Source organism: Montipora foliosa, chromosome 11 (assembly GCF_036669935.1).
Source record: "Montipora foliosa isolate CH-2021 chromosome 11, ASM3666993v2, whole genome shotgun sequence".
Classification (NCBI taxonomy): domain Eukaryota; kingdom Metazoa; phylum Cnidaria; class Anthozoa; order Scleractinia; family Acroporidae; genus Montipora; species Montipora foliosa.
The window spans coordinates 30036963-30046962 of NC_090879.1; the positions used below are offsets into that span (position 1 = coordinate 30036963).

A 10000-nucleotide genomic window follows, 5' to 3' on the forward strand; every position below is an offset into this window, starting at 1 on the left:
CTGGGAGTGTCCGGGTTTTTTGTAAAAAGATCTGGGGCGAATGAACAACGGAGGAGTGGGACTGGAGAGAGTGTCTGTCCCCAATTTCACGAAAAACTGAAAGTACGCAAATTCGTAGTGACGCAAAGAAATGGACTGGCCTACAGTCTATTTGATGACCAATTTAATTAAATCAGTTGATAACACACGTTTCTTACTATTATTTCTTACCTTGGGAGGTTTGCTTTTTAGCTATTGTAGGAATGGGAGGTGAAGAAGGCCTCAGGCTCATGTCTTGGCTCTCCTCCTGTTAAAAAAAAAAAACCATTAAAATGCCAAAGAATGTCAGGCTTCAACTTTTTGGGAACTATGGACTCCTGATAAATCAATCTTGGCGTGTGAAACAAAGCCTTCTTCTGCTACGTGAAAATAGCTACACAGAGTTGGGGGCCATCGTGTACTAATGCCCATTATTCCCTTGGATCTAAGTTCGGAAATTCCCATCATCTATCGGGGTGAAGCTATATCGAAAGCGCTGAACGAGGATCGAGCACACGCGTTTATGGGACAGCGGTCGAAGAGTGTAGCACGTCTCTAAGCTACATGTTTTACCAATAAAGAAACAAACCTAAACATTCATTAAAGCTAACCTTTGGCCTAAAAACATTTGGGACTAACTCTACAAGGTCCTTAAATTAACGAACTTCGAGGGTGATATGTACTCCTCCAGAAGAATACGACGGATCATCGACCTTTCACTGTTCCTTTAAATTGTATTTTCTTTACAAACTGACGGGTCCGGGAGGCCAGTTCGTTTTGCTCCGTTTCCTTTTCACGAGTTTATAATGACCATCAGGTGGCCTACTGCACAACGAAGGTCATAGCCTGCAAGCAAGCTCTTCCGTTGAAAATGGCGCGCGGATGAAATATTGGGGCTTGACTAGTTTCAAGATCGACGAAACGCTGCATAATGTCTGGAAAACACAGACAATTTGAATTTAAAAGCGAAAAACAAATTACAACCTTTCGCACACAATTCATGTATTTCTTTTGTACCAACGTACCTCCATTTTCTTTAGCACTGTCGGAATCGGTGGTGAGGTCCCTCTCGCTTGACTGGAGGAACCCTAAAAGGGTAACAAAAACTTCATGACTTCTAGACTTTCACAGTCAAGGGCAAACTGGCTTGTTTTTTTGTAGATTAGTGCTGTCCTGTTTTACCTTATATGTCACTTGACAAAATGTAACGTGTCGAGCTTTCGCACCTGTTTTTTTATTTCTTGGAATAGGGAGGGGCGCATGACTTAGATATCTTTCTTCCGAGTTACATCCAACTCTGAGAACCTATGGTTGAAACGCTTCTCTCACCCTGTTTTGTCAAACAAACTAAGCGAACTAAGCCAATAGCCCTTATTCACGATGGCCGCCATGTTGGATTTGCTATTATCATGCAAATTAGCTACACACTTCTTTGGGGGGCAAACAAGACAAGTTCGAGAGGTTATAACGAAAACCTTAGCCACACAGATGATTTGTTTCACGTTCATTGAACGTTTATCACCAAAGTAGTAAAATAGAATGATTACACAAGTTAGTTCGATGTTTTTTAAGTGAAAAATGAGCAGATAACGAAGTAGAAAGTGAAAATGTCAAAGGCAATCAAAAGATAAAAAAATTTTATAAAAGGTACTTAATTCTAAATACTAAAATGGACTTTTTGCAATGTTATTTCAATATTTCGTTGAGCCGATTTTCCGCAATTTGCTTTTTTTTTCAACGTTTGCCCCCAAGCATAACGCATGGCTAATTTGCATGACAATATGAAAACCAACATGGCGGCTATCGTGAATAAGGCCTATATTAACGTGCGACGTCTCCAATTACGCCACGGGTGCATAAATTAAAGATAATTAAGCCTGGTTTTCACTAGCGACACAAGCCCAAGCATAAGCAGCTTATGCGAGTGAAAACGAATGTCGACATAAGCATCAAATCAACCACGGCAACCGCCATTTTGTTCAAATGCTCAGACGCAGTGAATCTGGAACGAGTGCTTTAACTGGAAAGACGCAACAAATTTCCTTGTGCTTATGTTGTATTTTCGTTTTCACACGACGCAAAGCGAACGCAAGCATAAGCGCATTTTAGTAACAACCCTGTTAGAATTACATTTGCTCGTAATTGCAACAAACGGGATCAGATATATTGGACTAAATTGTTGAAGGGTTACTGGCAGGACGGAACGCCAAAGAAACTTGATACAAAAAAAAACTCTACTTCTCACTTGAATTTTAAAGCCTCATTTACACTAGCAAGTTTTCCTTGACAAGCCCACTTGTCAAGGAAAACTTGCCGACTGTACACACCAGCAAGTTCTGCTTGATACATTTTTCCTTGACAAGTTTTCCTTGGTAATGTAAATGGAAAATATAACAAGTTTTCCTTGACAAGTGCACTTGACACGTAATTTACAGTAGCAAATATCGTCCTTGACAAGTTTTTCCTTGACAAGTCTCCTTGTTCAAAAACTAGCATGCCAGTTTTTGAACAAGGACACTTGTCGAGGAAAAAAAACTGTCATATTTTTCCATTTACACTACCAATGAAAACTTGTCAAGGAAAACTTGCTAGTGTAAATGAGGCTTAACTTTACCAAACGATGCTTTGGAAAGCGTGCGTAAGGGCCGGGAAAATGGTTGAAATTCAAGTTTACAAAGGAAAATTAGGTGCAATTGATGGAAAGGAAAAACCTATAGGCGCTAATGAAGGTGAAGGTGAAGAAACTAAACACGTCAGTCTTTTGTTGTTACTATGGTTATAGAGCGTTTTCACATGACGTCACGGCAGCCATGTTGGTGTTCCAAAACAAAGAAACGGCGGCCATGATGGTGTTCCAAACTAATCCTCTGGGAATTGAACTCTATTTTTATGTAAATAGTTTCTTTTGTTTCATCAAATTAGCATTTATTTTAGTCACGTGAGTGAAAACGCTCTATTTTTCATGAAAACAATACGGAAAAAAAAAGGATTTCGTGCGCAAGTCAACTGTCTTCTCAAATTCAAAAAAAAACTCCCAGCCTTTTATGGACTTTGCTTATCCAGATCGAACTCTCCATGGTCAAAGCAAAGTCCGAAATAATCTTGTTGTTTACCCTGACTTTCTCAGACTTTGTTCATTATTAAGAAATTTTATAAAATCGGTATTTCTTGGGGAGCCCGAATTTATGGAAGCTCTACATCAGGTTCAAAAGCTTGGTGCTTACAGTTTCACTGGAAGCAGCTTTTTTGGCTGCTATCTCAGCGTCAAGTTTTCTCTTCAATTCAGCTTGTCTCTGTTCTTCCATTTCTTTCTTTTTCGTCTCTGCCTCTCTTCTTTTGGCTTCTTGCTCTTCTTTAATCTGTTCGTTCCTCAATCGAACCTGATAAGGAAAGTCGTGAATAGTTGTAACAGTAATTACCAAGCCAAGCAGTGGTTACCAAGCCAGAGGCCCGTTCCTCCATAACAATTTAGCGGATTTTGCAGATTGACCCCGATCCGCAAAATAAAACGACGCAAAAATTAACTCCATTCACTAAAATTAACCACTCCGCTTTTAAGACTTGCGCAACGTAGAATGGATCATCTGAAGGAACACCAGGGCGTCTGCAAACCGGCAAATCGTATTAATAAAACAGTGTTTTGTTGTGCATGGTAGGGCTTTTTGTTTTGTTGTTGTTCAGTTCCTTTTGCGCAGTAAGGTCTTACCCTTTGCATGAGATAAACAAGGATATTCCACCAAACTTGTACTAGATGTTCTAAGGGCTTGTAATAATTGTGAGAAGCCACGCATTATGACATAGTTTCAGAGAATAATTGTGACCATAGGTGATTTGACTGAATATGCTACAACGGACATTTTTTGCTTAGCGTTCATTTTGTTAACCTCCAGGCAATCGACATGCTAAAACCTTAGCCGACATTGTCACCCTATTTTCCTGTAGGATGCCACAGGCAATACAATACAATACATACTTAATTGACCGCTCCCCATAGGGGCTTTTCAGGGCCAATGAAACATTACGAAACGACGGAACGGAACAACAACTGATAAGAATCCCAACCGGCCGGGGGCAAACCAGTCGGCTATTTTCAAGTGCAGCTGGGAAGTTGAACCAGGGACTACCAGAATCAAATTCAACGAGAGGTAAGAGCGGGTCTTGAACCCGGTATCTCCGGATCTCAAGGCAAGCGCCTCAACCACTGGGTGACACTGCCTCCACAGGCCACCCACGTCCAAAAATTTAGGGGTGTTACGATGCCCTTGAAATCATATATGGTAATTAGCAGAGCGCTTGTACTTGACACAAGGGTTGCCGCAGTTGGTAGGGCCGTAGGCATTACTACTGGGATGGGTATCTGCTTTGCAATACATCATTTGATTTACTTGTTTGACTCGCATTATTTACTGTATTTCGCCTCTGGAGTTTACCAAATTTGTTTTGGTTATATCAATAGCATCCAGCATCTTTTTGAAACGACAGACAAGAATACTGTCATAATCACACATGAACGCTCTCAAGCGTTGTTTTCAAGCTAAATTCGGAAATATTTTCTTTTTGCGTTCGCTGGGCTGACGAGTACGGGAAAAGAGACCTCTGGCATTGGTCGAAACTCACTTTGATCCAACCGCCGTCCACGCCCTTGGACAGCACTCTTAAAACCACATGCCCCTTGATATGTTTGCTGACCGTGACTTGAGCCCGCTGTGTCCAGCGCATTCCTTTAAATTCCGCTTTTGTTAAGTGAGCCCACACAACATGAAGTATCACGTGAGTATTCGGTCGCTAAGTAACCACCGCGCAAGCTCAACTCAGTGAGTTTCGACCCATGCATGGCAGAAGTCTCTTTTGCCGTACTCATCACCCCAGCGAACGCAAAAAGACAAGAAACCTCTGCTAGCAGTGAAAGGATGCCACTTCTTCGGGTTAAAACCTGTACATAGAACATTGAATTCATTACAAACTGAAAGACAACCATGTGCTTGCTTTGTACGATAAGAGCAATAATAATTAAGTCAATGTCTTGTACCTCTTCCTCTTTCTTTCGGGTTTTCTCTTGTTCTTCTTCGAAGTCTTTCTGCATCTTCAACCTATCCTCCTCAATTCTTCTTTCCTGGTGAACAATTAATTTCAGAATGCAAAGGAACACCACAGAATTAATGTTAATTATGTTACGTATATGAGCTTAAAAATGCCCATACATAGAAAGAGTTTTTTTAAAAAAATTGAACGTACCAGCTCTTCTTCTTCTTTCTTAACTTTCTCAAGTTCTTCCTTTTTCTTCTTTTCTTTCTCCTCAACCTTAAATTGAAACGACAATTTTTTGATTGATCCCAAATTAGAAAGAGAAGAAAATTTTGTACAGGGAAAGGACTGGTTTGTATCCAAAAAATGAATCTTAGGATGCGTTCAATTGACCGTATTCCGGAATTGGAATACACAGAATAGAAAGTTAGAAATCCTTCGTTTTTGCGGAGATTGCCAATAAACTTGTCAAACACCCGCTAAAATGCTATTTTAAACATATCTTTATTATCCTTGTTGCTTCAAAACGCCAGACATACCGCTTTAAATCATCACTCCACGTATTCTTATTCTGGAATAGGGTCAATCGAACGCACCCTTACAATCACTTATTTGCACTTTCAAATTTCCCGGGCGCGGCCATCTCGAATAATTGTGACATGTTTCCTGTCTTCACTGGTCATAGTTGGAAACAGGGACTTCTGCGAAGCAATCGTCAAAAAGAAGGCCACAAAACAACAATATCAAGAGGAAAATAATGGTGCCGAAGTTTCTTCTTTTTTTCTATGCTCTGCTATCTGCTTTTGTTCATATATTCTGTTCCCTCCGTCGTTTATCTATTTTCACTTGTATCGTTCTCTATATTTATAACTCATCCTTAAGTGAACTGTAAGTCTGGCCTGCCTAGATTAGCTGACGCTACCCGCGGGTCAGTCATGTTCTCTAAATTTTTGTATCAATAAAGTACATGTTGTTGTTGTTGCTGCAAGTGACGCACGCATTTTAGAGCATATTTTTGCGGCACTCTTCACAACAACTACGTGAAATCACCAATTTAAGGTTTTCACGACAACACGAGCGAACAAATGTGAATCTTTCATTCTCTATTTTTACTCTAAAAGCGCTCGTGCCGGGGGAAAGGGGGAATTCCCCCCTGAAATATTGTGAAAATTTCGGCTTCAAATAGTTGTATCTGGTGCGTTGTTGGGGTAAACTCAGCCCCTCTTTTTCAGCTTACAGATAACACTGCTCAAGGGCTTTTTTCCTCATTTGACTGTTATTTTCCACCAGTAGCTTTATTCAGAAGTGTGAACATGTAGTTGTTTGATATAGACGCGACCATTTTGCAGTCGATAATGGCAGCACAGTCACAAATGGATTTATTTTTAGATACACTGTGACTTTGCGTGCGAAACAAAGAAAGGGCCGCCAATTTTAACCAATCAGAAGAAGCCATGTCACGCGTGACTGCTTCTGCAATTCATCAAAAGAAAAGTTGATGTATATATTTTTGTTACTTTTAATTTTGGTCTAGTAGAGACCTCACATTAATTCGTTATCGATGAACTTTAGAAGGCAACACATATTTCGTTCTAAGCGGCAAAATTGCCACCTGCCGGCACATTTTGACTGGACCGTGATAACCCTTACCCTTATTGCTAGAAATAGATACGAAATGAAGGGAGGATGCTTCGTGTTCGGTATCAAATTTGAACTTGCATTAAATAACGTGTATTTTTGGACGTAACCGCCAATTGTAAGTCATTGTTCCTTTCTTATTGTCTACTTTGTTCCCCTGGCCATAAATAGAAATAACGACGTTAACTTTGAAGATAAATAATGCACCTGTTTTCGAAGGAATTCTTGATACTCTAGCCTGGCTGCTTTCTTCAAGTCGTCCTGAAATTGAGAAGAAACATACTAAGACATGCTAATGATCATAATAGTGCAAGTTATGCTTCAAAATATATATATCTATATGTTTAATATATACGATTATCGTAATTCAAGTCAGGGGAACACCTTTCCCTCCCCAATCCCCGCTCGGCCTGGTCCCAGGCCAACCGGCCAATTTTCAGCATTGAATCAAGAAACAGACGCGCGCTTCGAGATAAAAACGAGCAGATATTAAAAATAAAAGATTTTAAATGCACTGCACTGATGAGGCCCAGAAGGCCGAAACAGTACTGTCTGCAGTTAGATATAGCTCTTTGGCATTACAAAGCTTTTGCTTTCATGTCCAAATTGAGCACTCTACTGGGATGAGTCATTGCCGCTAGCAATTGCGCATGCTCGCTAGCTCGCTAGTTTGAGCACTCTGGCATGGCCTAGATGTACCACATGTGTGGGACATTTGGGGTGGTTTATAGCTTAAGCTCCATCCCAGACATCAGCACTGCACTGATGAGGCCCAGAAGGCCGAAACAGTACTGTCTGCAGTTAGATATAGCTCTTTGGCATTACAAAGCTCTTGCTTTCATGTCCAAATTGAGCACTCTACTGGGATGAGTCATTGCCGCTAGCAATTGCGCATGCTCGCTAGCTCGCTAGTTTGAGCACTCTGGCATGGCTTAGATGTACCACATGAGTGGGACATTTGGGGTGGCTTTATAAGCTTAACCTCCATCCCAGATATCAGCACTGCACTGATGAGGCCCAGAAGGCCGAAACAGTACTGTCTGCAGTTATATATATATAATGATCTTTTGTTCTTGAAAGTAGTCGCATGAATTTGCATTTAAAATCTTTTATTTTTAACATCTGCTCGTTTTTATCTCGAATCGCGCGTCTGTTTATATATATATATATAAATGAATGAATAATCAGGACACGATCATACTTTTGCCTCTGGTTTTCATACAGGCCTGTTTCGTACAGGACGTTTAGTTTGTCCTGCACTCATCAGTGTGTAACCAAGAGTGATTTTATTCGTTGAAGATTACCGCTTTTTAGTCATACATGGCCGTTCGTGTTGCACGCTCCTATTTACCTAACTTTCTTCAATAAGTATTTCTCATTGTGTCTACATTTACTAATCAACTCGTTGCGCTTATTGAGTGTTGCTGTTTGCGGCTGGCATATGATGTAATATTTTTCAGCTATGCATAAATTACAACGTTTTGTCGCGTTAGTATAATGCGAGGCGTGACAAAGAATTTTCCACGAAATTGTATAGTCGGTGCTGCTGTCCTTTAATTGCCAAATGTGTTTGCTCAGTTCAGTTGAGTTGCTCTTCGCTCTTGCTTTAAACGATGCTTTATGGTTTGCGTACCTTGCTTTGAAATCAGTTGCTGTGAGTCCTACGTACTTTTCTTCCTTTTCGCTGGTCTTCACCGTTGCCTGATACACGATGTCTCTTGAGAGGCATTTTCCTTGTAATGGGCACGTGGTATTCCTCGGACAATTGCATTCCTTCTGGACATTATCTTTGCTGCCTTTTGCCAGTTTTCTTTTGTTATTTCCTTCGATGATTGTTCTTACGTTTGGCATACAGCTGTAGGATAGTTTTATTGTGTTCTTGTTGAAGATCTTGTGTAATTTATTGCTTTTCGGAAAGCATTTACGGATAATGCGCAATAAGCGCAACGAGTTGATTAGTAAATGTAGACACAATGAGAAATACCTATTGAAGAACGTTAGGTAAATAGGAGCGTGCAACACGAACGGCCATGTATGACTAAAAAGCGGTAATCTTCAACGAATAAAATCACTCTTGGTTACACACTGATGAGTGCAGGACAAACTAAACGTCCTGTACGAAACAGGCCTGTATGAAAACCAGAGGCAAAAGTATGATCGTGTCCTGATTATTCATTCATTTATAATTGCACTACCGCATGGTATAGAGCACTCTTAGTACAGCAAATACAAGCCTACTTTACGTATATATAAATATATATATATATATATACCGGTATATATATATATATGGTTTTTTGAAACACCGCCAAAATGGTCTACCGAACAAACTGAACAAATGTTCACCTGAGGTTGTGCTTCCTTCAGAGGATCTGATCTTCCGAACCCTGTCCTCATTGCTTGTTCCGCTGCCTGACCTATTGTGCACAAAAAACCGCCATTCTCAACAAGAGGGTACAGGGAGGATATCCTGTGGCCGATTTCCAATTCAAAGGTCACGACATGGCTGCGTTGCCGAGTAATACGCCAGCAAAAGAGCAAACAATATTGCGGAAACATTGTTGCGGAAGCAAATGTTTCCCCGTTTGCGGTCCCACGAAACATTTTCTTCCTCAGCAAATTCGCCCTTTTCACACGGCGGCCATATTGTCCCGGGAGACCAAAAAAGCTTTGTTTTACCACGCCAAGCCTCGCCCCCATGGTTTCCACTGCGAGGCTTGGCGTGGTAAAACAAGCTTTTTTGGTCTCTCGGGACAATATGGCCGCCGTGTGAAAAGGGCGAATGATTCCTCGTTTGCGCGCCGAGGAATCACTTCGGGAAACAATGTTTCCGCAACAATTTTTCCTCGCTTAAGAACAGAATTTTTTTTTTCTTTGAATTTCAAAACTATGTTAACTAAACAGCCTTGATTTCAAAAAAAGATACCTGTTTATTTTAACTGGAAATTTTTAACATCATAGACCGTATTCATAAATGGCGGCTAAGTAATTATTCTTTTTGTCTTTATGCTAATCATCTTAACTAGCCTCGTAAACACGAGCAAAATTCAAAGGAATTTTTGTTCCAAAGTGAGGCTAGTTAGGATGATTAGCACAAAGACAAAAGAATAATTTCTTGACCGCCATTTATGAATACGGTCTATGTTCCGCCATTACTAGCTTTAGAATCTTGAGAGAGCTGGATCGAGGAGACAATGACGTCAAAGACTCAACAGTTTAAGAATGCAATGGGTGTGTACGCGGCTGAATTAATATGCAGCACGGGAGTTTCGGGCTTTCAGAGTTTTAACTCGTTGTTAATGATGTTGTTCTCACGATA

General features: G+C 40.5%; 1 protein-coding gene across 3 annotated transcripts in view; it reads right to left on the reverse strand.

The window, feature by feature from the left end:
* The window catches only part of LOC137975598 (centrosome and spindle pole-associated protein 1-like), a 51460-nt gene that overhangs the window by 15020 nt on the left and 26440 nt on the right, over positions 1-10000 (reverse strand). For all 3 annotated transcript variants that reach the window (XM_068822718.1, XM_068822717.1, XM_068822719.1), the window contains exons 23-29: positions 9028-9098; positions 6889-6942; positions 5254-5319; positions 5048-5131; positions 3243-3398; positions 1044-1106; positions 211-286 (exon numbers count right to left, since the gene is read on the reverse strand). In XM_068822718.1, coding sequence (XP_068678819.1) covers positions 211-286; positions 1044-1106; positions 3243-3398; positions 5048-5131; positions 5254-5319; positions 6889-6942; positions 9028-9098 — 570 coding nt within the window. The remainder of the gene's footprint in view (positions 1-210; positions 287-1043; positions 1107-3242; positions 3399-5047; positions 5132-5253; positions 5320-6888; positions 6943-9027; positions 9099-10000) is intronic.